Source organism: Gobio gobio (assembly GCF_949357685.1).
Source record: "Gobio gobio genome assembly, chromosome: 6".
Taxonomy (NCBI): domain Eukaryota; kingdom Metazoa; phylum Chordata; class Actinopteri; order Cypriniformes; family Gobionidae; genus Gobio; species Gobio gobio.
In genome coordinates this window covers 62,558,752-62,576,192 of record NC_137102.1, presented here as the reverse complement: position 1 = coordinate 62,576,192, position 17,441 = coordinate 62,558,752, and the positions used below count along the sequence as shown (strand labels likewise).

At 44.7% G+C, this 17,441-nt stretch overlaps 1 protein-coding gene across 1 annotated transcript in view; it reads left to right on the top strand.

Annotated features, from left to right (window-relative positions):
- Nucleotides 1-17,441, top strand: part of ptprsb (protein tyrosine phosphatase receptor type Sb) — a gene marked incomplete at its 5' end in the record, with an annotated part of 99,991 nt that overhangs the window by 39,451 nt on the left and 43,099 nt on the right. Inside the window, 7 exons of the mRNA XM_079820525.1 lie at nt 982-1,065; nt 3,394-3,690; nt 5,181-5,374; nt 9,917-10,034; nt 11,267-11,845; nt 12,355-12,449; nt 15,217-15,470. Coding sequence (XP_079676651.1) covers nt 982-1,065; nt 3,394-3,690; nt 5,181-5,374; nt 9,917-10,034; nt 11,267-11,845; nt 12,355-12,449; nt 15,217-15,470 — 1,621 coding nt within the window. The remainder of the gene's footprint in view (nt 1-981; nt 1,066-3,393; nt 3,691-5,180; nt 5,375-9,916; nt 10,035-11,266; nt 11,846-12,354; nt 12,450-15,216; nt 15,471-17,441) is intronic.

Here is a 17,441-nt window from a genome sequence, read left to right as displayed (position 1 = left end):
AGTAACTAAGTAACTCAATTAGTTACTTTTTAAGGGAGTAACGCAATATTGTAATGCATTACTTTTCAAAGTAACTTTCCCCAACACTGATTATGATGATATCTCCGGTAATCTGCACACTTATGATGATATCTCCGGTAATCTGCACACTTATGATGATATCTCCGGTAATCTGCACACTTATGATGATATCTCCGGTAATCTACACACTTATGATGATATCTCCGGTAATCTGCACACTTATGATGATATCTCCGGTAATCTGCACACTTATGATGATATCTCCGGTAATCTGCATACTTATGATGATATCTCCGGTAATCTACAGGAAGCGCAAAATGACGAGCTTTGAGGTGTTTTTCATTCAGCGAGTCTTCAGTAAGACCTTTCAATAAAATAACACCTTTTATTTTCTTCTTAAGTAAAAAAATTAAGATGTTCTTAAGAAAATATTTGAGAACTTTTTCAAGAATTGCTCTTACGAACTTCTTAGAATTGATCTTAAGAATGTTCTTCACTTCTTTCTTCAGAAGATTTCGTGAATGCGGCCGCTGGTGTTTATGAATCTATGATTTACAGTCACGAGTGTTTGCGCTGGACAGAATGACGTTTGAGACACACCACCGGTTGAATTCCTCCCCAGTTCTGTTATTCATCCTTCCCTCCCTCTCTCCATCCATCCATCCGTCCATCTCTGCCATTGAGCAATGCATTGGTGAGTGTGTGTGTGTGTGTGTGTGTGTGTGTGTGTGTGTGTGTGTGTGTGTGTGTGTGTGTGTGTGTGTGTGTGTGTGTGTGTGTGTGTGTGTCCACTAGTATTTCCAGGAGGTTATTGTAAATCAGGCCACGCCACCACCAGACTGGACTGGACTGGACTGTGTTTCTGATTTCTGCCCTTTCTTCTCTTCCTCCTCTCTGTGGAGTGATAGAACGGTTGTGTGTGTTGATGATGATGTCCTCAGGTCTGCTGGTGTTTTCCAGGATGGCTAACGGTAAGTGAGGATGAGAGTCGTCTCATTGCTCCACTAACTCTTCTTGATCTGTGGAAGGAGCTCTGGATGAACGGTACGAGCCGCTTCCTCCAACATCAGCGGTACAGCTTTTGAGTTCATTTCTACATGTCATATTCTATAAAGCTAATTAAATTATTCCGTGTCAGTTTAATTACTGTGAGTCGTGTGTGAGACGAGAGGCCGGCCGCTGGGTCGCCGGAACCCAGAACTCTATCGCTTTGATTGATTTTGAGAACGTCTCGGATCCCTCAGTGTTTTAATAACTCTCTCGTTCAGCTGGAGAGGTTTCAGTCAATTACACCGGCGGAGACCAGAGCGCCGCATTAATGACAGATAATACCCACAATTCCACACGCTCATATACAACTGAGACTTCAGCAGGACAATGCTCAAGGCGACTGTGCGTGTGTGTGTGTGAGTGTGTGTGTGTGTGAGTGTGAGTGTGTGAGTGTGTGAGTGTGAGTGTGTGTGTGTGTGTGTGTGTGTGTGTGTGTGTGTGTGTGTGTGTGTGTGTGTGTGTGTGTGTGTGTGTGTGTGTGTGTGTGTGTGTGTGTGTGTGTGTGTGTGTGTGTGTGTGTGAGAGAGTGTGTGTGGACTGGTAATACCCACGTTATGGGGACAAAATGTCCCCACAAAGATGGCAATATCCGAAATCCTCGTCCTTGTGGAGACATTTTTAGGTACCCATGAGGAAAACATCTTATAAATCAGACTAAGTGATGTTTTTTTGAAAATGTAAAAATGCAGAATGTCTCCTGTGAGGGTTAGGTTTAGGGGCAGTGTGAGTGTGTGTGTGTGTGTGTGTGTGTGTGTGTGTGTGTGTGTGTGTGTGTGTGTGTGTGTGTGTGTGTGTGTGTGTGTGTGTGTGTGTGTGTGTGTGTGTGTGTGTGTGTGTGTGTGTGTGTGTGTGTGTGTGTGTGTGTGTGTGTGTGTGTGTGTGTGTGTGTGTGTGTGTGTGTGTGTGTGTGTGTGTGTGAGTGTGTGGGCATGTTTTTGTGAAATATCAGGACACAAATGTGTATAATGACATGGGTATTACAAAAAGAGGGTGAAATATGAGGACGTTCCTCATGTCCTCACTTTTCAAAATGCTTATAAATCACACAGAACAAGTTTTTTTTCACAGAAAGTGAACTGCACAGTCTCCTGTGAGGGCTAGGTTTAGGGGCAGTGTGTGTGTGTGTGTGTGTGTGTGTGTGTGTGTGTGTGTGTGTGTGTGTGTGTGTGTGTGTGTGTGATGGGTAGGTTTAGGGGCAGTGTAAGGGGATAGAAAATACGGTTTGTACATTATAAAAACCATTACGCCTATGGAATGTCCTCACATTTCACAAAAAAAAACGTGTGTGTGTGTGTGTGTGTGTGTGTGTGTGTGTGTGTGTGTGTGTGTGTGTGTGTGTGTGTGTGTGTGTGTGTGTGTGTGTGTGTGTGTGTGTGTGTGTGTGTGTGTGTGTGTGTGTGATGGTCAGAAGGTCCGTTCACAGGAGCAGGTTTGTATCAGCTTCTCTTCAGGCGCTGTTTTTAAACTGATCTCTTATTGTTTGGTTCTCATCAGATTTTCATCCAGTCGTTAAATCTCCTCGTGTTCAGTGGTTTATCTTTTCTTTGCTCTGTGGTGTTGGAGGGTTATTGAAACCGAACTGTGACTGTCGTCAAGCAGATTTACATTTATTCATCCAGCAGATGCTCCTGATGAGGAACATCACAGCAGCGGCGGTGTCAGATGCACATGATCACATTGACGCTCGGCGTTTATAACAGTTTGTTTCTCCTGCACACACACACACACACACACACACACACACACACACACACACACACACACACACACACATGCAGAACCTCGTCAGATTTCTAATTGAAGCTCATCTGTCTGGTATGTGCTCAGAAACTCCTCAATAACCCTGATGGGCTCCGTCTGTCTCCATCTGGTCAGGAGTTCTGATCCTGGGCCGATGCGTCACTCATCCATCACGCGCGTTTCCACGGCAACAGCGCAGCTCTCCGTTACACACTCGCGGTGCTTTAATGAGTGTGTCTGTTCTGGTCAATATGCTGATCTGTGAGCGGTTCTGACAGACAGACGGTTTACTCCTCCATCACTGCATCACAAACACATCCTTCATTTCATCTGGCCTCTTTTTTCCTTTGTTTGCATCATTTATCTTTTAAGTTGAATGCCTCATCATTTGCTTTATTGATCTGTTTTTATCTACGCTATTTCTGTAGCCTCATCCTCTGGCGTTTGTCTTTCTGTTGTATTGATTTATTTTTGCCTTATTTCTGTTGCTTTCTCCACCTCCGCGTTCCTCAATTATCTTTCCTTTCTGTGTTTTATTTTCGACTGTTTTCCGCGGTCCTCCTCCTCCGCTCCTCCTGCCAGAGCCCACGTCTCCTCCGGGTCAGGTCCGCTGCTCCGCGGCCGGCTCGTCCTCGCTGTCGGTGAGCTGGGCTCCGGCGCCGGAGGAGCGGCAGAACGCGGCGCTGCTCGGGTACGAGGTGCGCTATCAGGGCAGCGGCGACGCCTCGGTGCGGACGCTGCGTCTGGAGCCGGCCGCGGGACAGGCGCTCCTCACGGGCCTGCGGCGCTGGAGCTCGTACCGCCTCACGGTGGCGGCGCGGACGGCCCAGGGGACCGGACCCGAGAGCCGAGCTGTGGAATGCAGAACTGATGAAGACGGTAAAGCCCCACCTCAAGTCTGTAGCGCTTCCACAGCAGTAATCAGGAGAATAACAGAAGCACTGAAGAACATCATCATATACGAGCAGTGTTGGGGAAACGCATTACAAGTAACTTGAGTTGCGTAATAATATTACTTTTTCCAAGTAACTAGTAAAGTAACGCATTACTTTTCAAATTAATTAACGTTACTTTTTCACATTAATTTGACTGACAGCTCTCCTGTCCTCATGTTGAGAGTTAGTGCAGAGGTGTGTGTGTGTGTGTGTGTGTGTGTGTGTGTGTGTGTGTGTGTGTGTGTGTGTGTGTGTGAACATGAGGGTTATTGTAGTTCTAGACTAAATGTGAGCATTTATTTATCTCACTTGCACAATAAAGATTCTGTCCTCCTCAAAATGAATAAAATCAGTCAGATGCTAAATCAGAGAACTAGCAAACCTCCAATAATTAAATGTTAAATAAAACAACTATTTTATGCATAATCTACCTTTATATTTAATTGACCAATGTCTTGCTGCTGACCTTTGATGATGAAAATGACTAGATTTTTTGTTTTTATTGGTCAAACTTTATTCTCCTGCATCTCTTCTCCATTATCCAGAGCTGCGCCCTCTAGTGTTCATGAGGGAATCTGCATCTTTACCTCAGTCTGGGGATTATTATTTATATTTTGGTATGAAAAGGTCTTTACCTTTGCATAAAAATTTAACTTTTTTGTTATAAAAAAACAAAAAAACAATAACAAGCCCAGCCCAGGTGAGAAAAAGTAATGCAAAAGTAACGTAACATTACTTTTCTTAAAAAGTAACTCTTTTAGTTACTTTTTAGATTAGATTAGATTAGATTAGATTAGATTCAACTTTATTGTCATTACACAAGTACAAGTACAAGGCAACGAAATGCAGTTTAGGTCTAACCAGAAGTGCAATAGCAGCAAGTGCAGGATATACAACGTTTGCATAAGTGCAGGACATGGATATGTACTGAATATATATAAATATATCTATAAATAGAAAGATGGTTATTACTAAAAACAGAATTTACAGGTGGATATGTACTATGAATATAATATAATAAACAATGGCTATTACTATAAACAGAATTTTACAGATAGAGGTATACAATGATATGTTAGGCTAAAATGAGGAATATGGCAGTGGATTAAGGTAGTGCAATAAATTATGGACAGAAGCTATCCGAAAAAAGTGTAAAAGTGCAGTGGAAAGTGATTGCATATTACAGTTAGAAGTACGGTGCAAAATACAAATGTAAACAGTTGGTACTGTAAATAACAGTCGGCAGTGCAAATGAGCATAATCCAGTTAAGGTATGGTAGTGCAAAATGCATAAGTAAACAGTTGTGACTGTTTTAAGGGAGTAACGCAATATTGTAATGCATTACTTTTCGAAGTAACTTTCCCCAACACTGTATATGAGACCGCACCAGTGTGTGTGTTGGATGAGTGTGTGTGTGTTTGTGTGTTGTTCAGTGCCCGGAGCTCCGCCCCGTCAGGTCGACGTCAAGCCGATCAACAGCACCGCCGTTAAAGTATTGTGGCGTTCTGTGCTGCCGGAGCAACGGAACGGGCAGATCCGCGGGTACCAGGTTCACTATGCCCGAGTGGAGAACGGGGAGTCACAAGGCCTGCCGCGCATCAGAGACATGATGCTGGACGATGCCCAGGTGAGGTCACGACCCCGACTGATTTGCATAATCGAGTCTTATCCAGCTTATTTTGCATCGTGGAAGAAAGCGGTTCCCTTTCGAATGGGAACGAGACCCTGCGTCCCCTAGAGCAGAGGGTTTTAAAGAGCGATCCTCTCTCTTTTTGTTGTTGTCATGACCCATACATAGCCCTACAACCATTTACATTCAAACAAGTCAAGCCAAGCAGAAGAATCCCTGTGGACCATGTGACTGTATTCTCCATTAAAGCAGATGGTGCAAATATTCAGCTTATCCACACAAACGCTTCTGATCTGTGACGCATTCGCAACGCAAAGTTGATTCTGCACTAATTTGATCGATATATATGGGACGCTAGTTAGGTTAACCCTCGTGCACTGGTGGATTTCTGGTTACACTGGTCAGGGTCAAATTGACCCTAATTGGATTCAATACAATTCCCCAAAAATCACACTATGAAAAAACACAAACAATCAGGTACAAACAATTCACTTTTAATATCAATACTTTTAACACATTACAAAGAATAAATATCTGAATTTACGATTTAACCACTATTTTTAAGATTGGCCCTTGCCTTTATACATTTAGAACAATAATATCTTAGTCTAAACCTAAAGTAATCTTGACCAACTATATAGCATTTTAAAGCTTTCAGACTCTAATTTTCATATTTTGGTGCATTTCAGCTCTCACTGAATGCACAAATTGTAGGCAACTACTGAGCTGTGTAACTAACATTTGATCCACTGACGAGGCAAGTTGCTGAACCCACGTGCAGTTTATTATAACTTAAAACTTAACATAAATCAAAACAAAGACTTGGCAAAACAAAGACTTGACTTGACTGGACTGGACTTGACTTGACTTGACTTGACTTGACTTGACTGGACTTGACTGGACTTGACTTGACTTGACTGGACTGGACTGGACTGGACTGGACTTGACAGGACTTGACTTGACTTGACTTGACTGGACTTGACTGGACTGGACTGGACTGGACTTGACTGGACTTGACTTGACTTGACTTGACTGGACTTGACTGGACTTGACTGGACTGGACTTGACTGGACTTGACTTGACTTGACTTGACTTGACTTGACAGGACTTGACTTGACTGGACTGGACTGGACTGGACTTGACTTGACTTGACTTGACTTGACTGGACTGGACTGGACTGGACTTGACTTGACTTGACTGGACTTGACTGGACTTGACTGGACTGGACTTGACTGGACTTGACTGGACTTGACTTGACTTGACTTGACTTGACTTGACTTGACAGGACTTGACTTGACTTGACTGGACTGGACTGGACTGGACTGGACTTGACTTGACTTGACTTGACTTGACTTGACTTGACTTGACTTGACTGGACTGGACTGGACTGGACTGGACTGGACTGGACTTGACTTGACTTGACTTGACTTGACTGGACTTGACTGGACTTGACTGGACTTGACTGGACTTGACTTGACTTGACTTGACTTGACAGGACTTGACTTGACTTGACTTGACTTGACTGGACTGGACTGGACTTGACTTGACTTGACTTGACTTGACTTGACAGGACTTGACTTGACTTGACTTGACTTGACTTGACAGGACTTGACTTGACTTGACTTGACTTGACTTGACTTGACTTGACTTGACTGGACTTGACTTGACTTGACAGGACTTGACTTGACTGGACTGGACTGGACTTGACTTGACTTGACTTGACTTGACTGGACTTGACTTGACTTGACTGGACTTGACTTGACAGGACTTGACTTGACTTGACTTGACTGGACTTGACTTGACTTGACTGGACTTGACTTGACTTGACAGGACTGGACTGGACTGGACTGGACTGGACTGGACTGGACTTGACTGGACTGGACTGGACTGGACTGGGCTTGACTTGACATGACTTGACTTGACTTGACAGGACTTGACTTGACTTGACTTGACTTGACTTGACTTGACTGGACTTGACTGGACTTGACTGGACTTGACTTGACAGGACTTGACTTGACTGGACTTGACTGGACTGGACTGGACTTGACTGGACTGGACTGGACTGGACTTGACTTGACTGGACTGGACTGGACTGGACTTGACTGGACTGGACTTGACTGGACTTGACTTGACAGGACTTGACTTGACTTGACTTGACTTGACTTGACTGGACTGGACTTGACTTGACTTGACAGGACAGGACAGGACTTGACTTGACAGGACAGGACTTGACTTGACAGGACTTGACTTGACTTGACTTGACTTGACTTACACTCACCAACACAGCAGGTTACACATTCAATAACAGACAAAGACACATGGCAAACATGAGGGCTTAAATACACACAGACTAATGACAAGACAAGTGACACCTGTGAACAGTGATTAAACAATGAACCAATGACATGACACAACACAAGATCACATGAGGGCATGGGAATCACATGACAAGACCAGGAAACAAGACAGTGAACATGACACACTCAAACATAACCGTGAACATGATGAACTAAAAACATGAACAATGAACATGAACCGTCACCAAAACAGCCTGTGACAGTAACTTTATATATGTTAGTGTGACCCTTCCTGTTTGACCCGCTTGCTCCAAGCTGGACTCGAACCCGGGTCCGCCGGTGTGAAAGCTGGACGCTCTAACAAGGAGGCTAAAGGCTGCGACCTCTAGCGTCAGTCGCTAGAGCATCTCTTGAGATCAGAGGAGTGAGGTGACTACTAGCTGGCCTCTGTTACTTTAGGTTGATTATTTTATGTTGAGATGTTGGAATATGTTTGTGTGTATAAGAGTAGGGTATCGTTCAAAATTGCAAAGTGTTTACTTACATTGTGCTATTGTAAAATAAAGAAAACAAGATGTGTTTTCTGTCGTCTGGTTGAGCTTGTTTGAGGAGCGCCGCGCTTCACGATAATGAACAGAACTCAGCAGCTGTCACAGTTTTTATCTTTCTTTTTGTTATTCTGTTAATTATTTGAGTCACATATATTTCACATATTTATCCGTTCTGCGGATGAGACGTTAAACCGAGGTCCTGACTCTCTGTGGTCATTAAAAACCCCAGGATGTCCTTCGATAAAGAGTAGGGGTGTAACCCCGGCATCATGGCCTAATTTGCCCATTGGCCCCTCTCCATCATGGTCTCCTAATCATCCCCATATACTATTGGCTTCATCGCTCTGTCTCCTCTCCACCATCAGCTGGTGTGTGTGTGGTGGGCGTTCTGGAGCAATATATCTGCCGTTGCATCATCTTCAGGTGTTGCTGCACATCAGTGGTGGTTGAGGAGATTCCCCCCTTCAATTTAAAGCGCTTTGAGTGCCTAGAAAAGTGATATATAAATGTAACAAATTAATTAATTATAATTATTCCTTTTATATAGGCCTATAGACTGATTTTCTGAAAACAAATTTTGTTATTTAAAATTTTTACTGTAACTCCATTTTCCTTAAATCATCCTCTTGACCCACCCGAGGGTTTGAAAACCCCTGCCCTAAAGGACACTTTGGGGAATGCCTCTGGCCTGACCAGTGTCTGAAGCATGTGTGAAAACACGGCGACAGCTTATGACGTACTTCTGGTGCGACTGGGAATATAAGAAGTCACCTGTAGAACACCTCATCCACTTCTTTGTCTTCAGGATCCGTTTGTTTACACGTGTGTGAAAGCGAATATGATGACGAAACACTCCGCCAAGCGTGTGCGGACCATGATTACATGGTCCGCCAACCATGATTACATGCCTAACCTGGGACGTTTTCTGTGAATATACAAGACAGTGTAGCAGAATAACGGACTTTTTAGAAATGTTATGTTAAAAATAAGATGTATAGATTATATTTGCTGTGGTTTTGTAGTTTTTGGTCTTCATTCATTCAGGTTTAATTGTTCATTTCATATTCTGTTTCACTCACTGGTTGTGGATGCATCAGCCTTTCATGAAACTTGAGTTTCAGGCTTTGGATCATCATGATATTGCCTAAAACGAAGTATGTCAGTATTGTGAGCGCACAGAATCAGACTGATCTGAATGAACAAACTCACTGCCTGTTCATTCTCTTCTTTCACTAAATGAATCTCACCCTCCTCTTCTCCTCCTACGCTCCGCCTGGCACCACTGATTCTCTCACATGTCTGTGCGTGTCGTCCTGCCGTTAGAGGGACGTGGATGAGACGGCACAATATGTGAGTATGGGCTTCAGCTTCACCTTTAGAGCAGCTTATGGAAGCACAGCTGAGACAGAAACATTTCAAAGTCCATCAGAGCCACTGGATCTGAACCTCTGAGTGTGTGTGTGAGTGTGAGCCTCTCTAGTGGAGAGCTCTTGCATAGGGCCATTTGAATGCAGATCATGATCTGAGAAGTTTATTAGAGCAATAAATGCTATTGGAGAGTATGAAAGGAAGCGATAAATGCATGAATGAATGTAATCAGAGCAAGTGTCAGGTCTGAGATCATTGGTTAATGTTGTGTTGACATCATGTTTGCGTTGAAGCCTATGGCACTGAATGCCTGGTGTGTTTAGGAGCTGATGATTGAGGATCTGCAGCCTGAGACGCTGTACTCCATCAGTGTGGCGGCCTACACCACCAAAGGTGATGGAGCTCAAAGCGTCGCTCATCTGGTGCAGACTCCAGTCGCATGTGAGTCGCCCTGGTGTATGTGTGTGTGTGTGTGTGTGTGTGTAGTTATGGTAACAATCAGAAGACAGCACTGGATTGAGTCAGTAGGTGCGTTTACATGGAGAACTGTAATCGGTTTAAAAGTCCAGTCTGAATGAAAATGCTCCATATAAACACCTCAATCGGAATAAAAATGGCCAAACCGAATGAAATTGTAATGGGTTTGAGAGGGATGGGATAAACCTTTTCATGAACCGATCAAACGACAAATTCCACCATGTAAACGACCTGATCCGATTACTGTGAGTGTACGACCTTTTGTGACGTGATATACAGCTCAACTGAAGAGTGTGTGCCGCGCTCACACCAGCCTAATGTTGACAAGAGAGGAAAGTTCATTTTTCTGTTATGAACATGATGTTGGAATAATGACAAACATAGCCTGGCTACACCATCTCATCTGGACAGCGTTTGTCCTATAGGCTTCAACTGAGCCTGCCAGAAAAATGTATTGTTTTGATTCTTACACTTTACAACAAATAATGAATAGCTTTTATAACACTGTATAAGTCCTGGTGGCCGTTGAGAGTTGCCATGGCAACGGGGAACATTCAAGCTGCTGGAGAGGACGTGTCGACATTTAGTTTCTCGTAAGTTAGATATTAAAAAAAAGTTAAACAACTGCTTCAAGTTGGTAACATTACCCACAGTCTACTTTAATTACTTTTGTTAATATTTATACCTTTGTGATTATGGTATCTTTCCTTAATCATCTGAAATATCTATGCGTTTAGTACTAGTATGCTGAGCACGTCTTGAATGCTTTCATGCATGTTTCACCGTATGTTTTTATTAATAATTTGGGTGCATTATAGTTAATTTTGTGTTTTTCAAAATATATGAATTGAATTAATTTTGATTCCGGATTCATAATTCACAGCGGTTGAAATAGCCATTGTATAGGACATACATTAGTTTAAACTACTGCATGTCTGCCCACAGAAAAATAAATAAATATAAAAATTACCAACACACAACTATTGATCCACGATACTAACGTTACGAATCTGATGCGGCAGACAAACTGTGTGCGCAAGTCACAAAATGATTCAGACTGAAAGTTAGCACATGTGAACACCAGATTACCACCATTTTAGACAACGCCTCATGTAAACAGTCCAGCGAATCTTTTAATCGGAAAAGTGCGCATGTAAAGTGGCTAGTGTGACTAACTGTGAGTTTGTCTCCTCTAGTACCGGCTCGTCCCGCTCTCTCCGTCCAGCTGGTTAACGAAACGTCTGCGGCTGTGATCTGGACCACCCAACAATCCTCCAACCCTCTGCTCGAGATCCTGGGCTTCCGTCTGACCTACGGCCTTAAAAACGACTCCGGCTCTTTCTCTGTGGACGTCAGACCTGAGGAGCGTCAGCGCAACGTGAGCGACCTGCGTCCGGGAGGCGTTTACTCATTCCTCCTGGCCGCTAGAGGGCGCTCTGGGTACGGCGAGGAGGCTGAAGAGGAGCTTTCTGTGCCTGAGTTTCCTCCCAGAGGTTTCCCGCAGCTGTCCGAGCGGGTCAATGCCACCTGCTGCTCGCTGCAGTTCAGCTGGCTTCCTCCGAGCGGCGTTTATACGGGATACTCGCTCGCGTACGAGGAAGCGGGTGGTGGCGTTGAACCGCGGACGCTGGCGGTGCCGGCGGATGCATCCAGCTACACCATCCACGGGCTGAACCCCGACCAGGCGTACGCTGTGAGAATGTGGGCTCACAACGGCGCGGGGTCAGGCCCGTTTAGCCCACAGGTGCTGTACCGCACCACAGCCTTCGACACAGGTACGGCTGGTCAGCGAAACCCCGCCCGCAACTAACCCCACCCACCCCTTCACCAGTGGGCGGAGCACAGGTAACACTCGGCCAGTCGTTGGGGAGATTCAAGGTAAGTGACAGGTGTCAGTCACAGTCCATTCGGAGGACGAGCTCTCAAGTTCATAGTAAGACTGGACACTTGTTCTTTCACTGCCCTCCTACATTTCCCAACACTTCCCAGTCCAGTTTGTGTGGTGTGGCACAAATTAAATAAATGTTTGTGTGTGTGTAATTGAGTCTCACCTCGACTTCCTTCCAAATCACCTTCATTAGCAGCGAGTGAATCTGGGCCGGCTCTCTCTGGAACTGTCCATCCGCCATACGCTCACCTTCTACATCCCCCACAATTCCCTGCACACGCGGTGAACTCGCACATTTGCTCCCTCACGGCCCAGCTCACCTGGTCATATGTGTGTGTGGAAGTTCTTTGATCACGCCAGTCTCACGTGTTGTTCACTGTGTGTGTTTTTGGACAGACGTGCCGAGGAATTTCTCAGTGAATCTGGCGACTAAGACGAGTGTGTTGCTGACGTGGGAGTTTCCGGAGAGCAGCGCCCCCTATCGCTTCACTGTGAGTTGCTTTAGTCCATGTCTAAGTCTTTTGAGCAGAACCTTCAGATCCGTGCTAAGCTGCGTTCACATTTACCATCGTTCTACAGATGTTCCTGAGCGAAATCCGTCATTTTGATAGGAATCTACATGATTGGGAATCTTGTGTGAGGGAAGAAAAAATAATGTAGAGACCAAGCGCCAACCAGTGTTTGGGGAAACGCATTACAAGTAACTTGAGTTGTGTAATAATATTACTTTTCCAAGTAACTAGTAAAGTAACGCATTACTTTTCAAATTTACAACAAAATATCTGAGTTACTTTTTCACATTAGTTTGACTGACAGCTCTCCTGCCCTCATGTTGAGTTAGTGCAGAGGTGTGTGTGTGTGTGTGTGTGTGTGTGTGTGTGTGTGTGTGTGTGTGTGTGTGTGTGTGTGTGTGTGTGTGTGTGTGTGTGTGTGTGTGTGTGTGTGTGTGTGTGTGTGTGTGTGTGTGTGTGTGTGTGTGTGTGTGTGTGTGTGTGTGTGTGTGTGTGTGTGTGTGTGTGTGTGTGTGTGAACATGATGGTTATTGTAGTTCTAGACTAAATGTGAGCATTTATTTATCTCACTTGCACAATAAAGATTCTGTCCTCCTCAAAATGAATAAAATCAGTCAGATGCTAAATCAGAGTACAATGCAAACCTCCAATAATTAAATGTTAAATAAAACAACTATTTCATGCATAATCTTCCTTTATATTTAATTGACCAATGTCTTGCTGCTGACCTTTACAACACACGCCTCGCGAGCAGCGGGACTTTTATTATGCCACAGTCGCCACTTCCGCTCCTCCGCTCATGAGTGTGTGTAACGCAGCTCTGTTGATCATATTACACACATCTGAGTGTGTTGATGATGGGATGGCGTTACTCTGTGCGTTCTCTCGCCACTGCTATGACACTTGTTCACACTGCAGTGAGAGGAAAGCGCTTCTGCTGAATAAAACCACAAACTAACGCGGATATGATGTCATCGACAGACCACGCCCTCACACGTCCCGGTACCTCGGGTAAAATAGCATTTTCATACTTCGTATCAGATGCTCGCCAGCCACCAGGGTTGCGAGGTTTTCACAACAAAACCCACACAATTGCTATTCAAAACTAGCCCAAAAGCGTTTCAGGGCTTAGTAAACAAATAGTAAAAAAATCAAGTAAACTTTCGGCCTCCGCCTTCTGTGGAAAAGTGTTGAATGTTGAAAGTGAAACTCCAGATGTGTTCGCAACGTCATGACGAGCGGACCTGAGCGTTAGTCTATTGATCGGCAGGGGAACTTTCAACACTTTCTCCATAAATTGAACAGGGAAGGCGGAGGCCAAAAGTCTGGAGGTCGTGCGGCGCGATAGACGCGTTTAGCGTGGAGCGGTGGGTCCAGTTTGTGCGAATGACGCGAATTGAGCGTCTTGCGAATGCACATAAACTGACATTTATCAAAAAGAGACTGTTGTGTTTTATGTCATATTTAATTTTATTAAAGTGATAATCATATATATGCACACTTACTGTCTGAACCACATATTAATGTGTTAAAAAAATTTTTTTAAATGCAAATGAAAAGAGGCATGGTTGTGTTTTATAAACACAGCTAAAAGCTCATCCAGCCGCAGCTCCTGGAGCGTCTTGAACGCACGTCTATTTCGCTTCAAATGCTCGATTTATACGCGTGTCTAATTCGCTGTAGACACGCGGTTGGATTAAAAATGTTCAAGCGTCCAACTAGATGCGAATTTGACGCTCTAATCGCGTTTGGTGTGAACGCAGCATAAGTTCTGGTCACTTTGAGTGACAGGTGGATTGTCGTTTGTCTGCTGTCTGTTAGTCATCACGTCACCTCAGCTCCGCCCATGTCCCGCCTCTTTGCCCATTTTTGGTTATCCGGGAGTGATGGCGACGGCCGGCTCCGCCCACTTCAGAAACCTCCGGGTGACATCACGGACACTACGTCCATAGTTTTAGTCTATGGTAGAGACTTGGTTTGATGCACCAGTTGTTGATTGGATGTTGAGATGTGGGCGTGGCAGAGGTGTGTCTAAATATGATTGTGTAGTGGATTGGGAGAAAGGGGCGGGGTTTAAGCGCAGTAAATGATTGGAGTAGACCTGCACGTGTCACCAGATACACTAGTTTTCACTGGAAGAGCCAGTTATGATGATTAATTAAACATTAGGAGGTCAAAAACACAACATAAACAATAGAGTAATACACTGCAATAAACACATTTACTGAGAAGAGAAATGACTGAAGAGACTGAAGTGAGTTTAAGATTAAAACAAGAACAAATATCTGCCAAAGGAAAAAAAGATTCATTTTCATCAATCTTCAGTAAGTGTGTGTTGATGTATGAATGTTTAGATGCTTGTTCTGTTAAATGAGACACTTAGGAAGAGTTTATTGCTGTGGTTCAGTTCAAAGTCCATGTGAGAACCAGCCCAAAGACAGCAGGATGTGTTGAGATGGCCTAAACCTGAATCTGTGTCGGGGGCAGTAAATTTACTTTTGAGATATGAACTAAGGATTTTGAGCAAGAGACTGGCTTTTGCAGGTAATCCATGGTGTTTTGCTATTTGTACGAATTGTTTTGAGAAATGCACTTACTGTTTTGCAAATGTCGAGGATGATTCGAGAAATATACCAAAGCGACTGAGAAAAACTGTAATAAGTTTTGGGCGTGTTGAGTGAGAATCAACTGCCGTTTTCGAGTCAGTTTGGGTAGCGCGTAAACCAACGGTCGCTCTCGTCCTCAGGTGGAGTACAACCGGCAGAAGATGGAGGTGGACGCTCGTCTGAGGAAGGCGGTGATCCCCAACCTGCAGCCGGACACCAGTTACGACTTCAAGATCACCAGCCCCGAGGGGAACATGGGCGGCCTCAGACACCGCATCCACGCCAAGACCTCGCCGCCCATCCTCATCCGCCGGCCCGAGGTGGACCACACCCGCGAGGCTGAGGCCACGGTCACCATCATCCTACCCTCGCTGGACACCCGGAGCAACGTGAGGTGCGTCCAGAACACGCATGAGTCACGCATGAGTCACGCATGAGTCACGAGTCACGCACGAGTCATGCACGAGTCATGCACGAGTCACGCACGAGTCACGCATGAGTCACGCATGAGTCACGCATGAGTCACGCATGAGTCACGAGTCACGCATGAGTCACGCATGAGTCACGCATGAGTCACACATGAGTCACGAGTCACGCACGAGTCACGCACGAGTCATGCACGAGTCACGCATGAGTCACGCATGAGTCACGCATGAGTCACGAGTCACGCATGAGTCACACATGAGTCACGAGTCACGCACGAGTCACGCACGAGTCACGCACGAGTCACGCATGAGTCACGCATGAGTCACGCATGAGTCACGAGTCACGCATGAGTCACGCATGAGTCACGAGTCACGCATAAGTCACGCATGAGTCACGAGTCACGCATGAGTCACGAGTCACGAGTCACGCATGAGTCACGAGTCACGCATGAGTCACACATGAGTCACGAGTCACGCATGAGTCACACATGAGTCACGAGTCACGCATGAGTCACGCATGAGTCACGAGTCACGCATGAGTCACGAGTCACGCATGAGTCACGAGTCACGCATGAGTCAAGAGTCACGCATGAGTCACGAGTCACGCATGAGTCACGAGTCACGCATGAGTCACGCATGAGTCACGAGTCACGCATGAGTCACGCATGAGTCACGAGTCACACATGAGTCACGCATGAGTCACGCATGAGTCACGCATGAGTCACGAGTCACGCATGAGTCACGAGTCACGCATGAGTCACGCATGAGTCACGCATGAGTCACGAATGAGTCACGCATGAGTCACGCATGAGTCACGCATGAGTCACGCATGAGTCACGAGTCACGCATGAGTCACGAGTCACGCATGAGTCACGAGTCACGCATGAGTCACGCATGAGTCACGAATGAGTCACGCATGAGTCACGCATGAGTCACGCATGAGTCACGCATGACCGGGATCATCGGCTGCTGCGCGGTCAATAATTCAGACCATTTGAGTTCCTCACTGCTGAGCTCAGGAAGAAAATCTCTTCAGCTCCCTGTGCAGTGACTGTAGCACACACACTTTCTCTTCATCTGTGAGCTGAGAACCACACACACACATTACACACTAATACCACACATCACTGGATAGTCAATACATTCATCCACTGGTGCTCTTCGTCATTTCTGACCAGAACATTTTCTGTTTTGAAATGTTAAAAATCACAGCTTTATCAGAATGATATGAAACTTGGTGACTTTTCTTGCATTAGGGATGTAAACACATAAAAAAAATTGGGGTCATGATTCGAGCATGCTAATTGGTCGTAAAAAAAGTAGCGTTCATTGTCTTCGGTCATAAATGAGCGACCATAGGAAATGAATGGGAAATCGGCAAAAACACAAAAAATCTCTGAATATTTGTGTGTACAATCTACAAATCGGCCACAACACTGAAAAAAAGTGCACAGCAGTGAAGGAGTGACACTCTAAAACATCAAGAGTGTGATATTGACACATCCACTCACACACACACACACACACACACACACACACACACACACACCTATGAAAAACTGAACCTATGAACCACATTTTGAATTTTTAAAAATCACAGCTTCATCAGAATGATATGAAACTTGGTGGCATTTATGGCATTAGGACTGTAAACACAAAAAAATAGAGGGCATGATTCGAGAAAAAAACTCCCACCTGTGCTCTTCGGTCAAAAATGACCACCATAGGACATGAATGGGAAATCAGCAAAAACACAAATTCACTGAAAAAAATCACTATTTCAAACAAAACAAAAATATCTAAAACTTTATAATAAATAGTCTTTGAGCTTTTTTTATATATATATATATTCAAATCCATCAAAAAAAATCATTAAATGTGTTCAAAAGAGACCAAAGCCTCTCCATTGAGACCTCTAGTGGTTACACACACATGGTTGC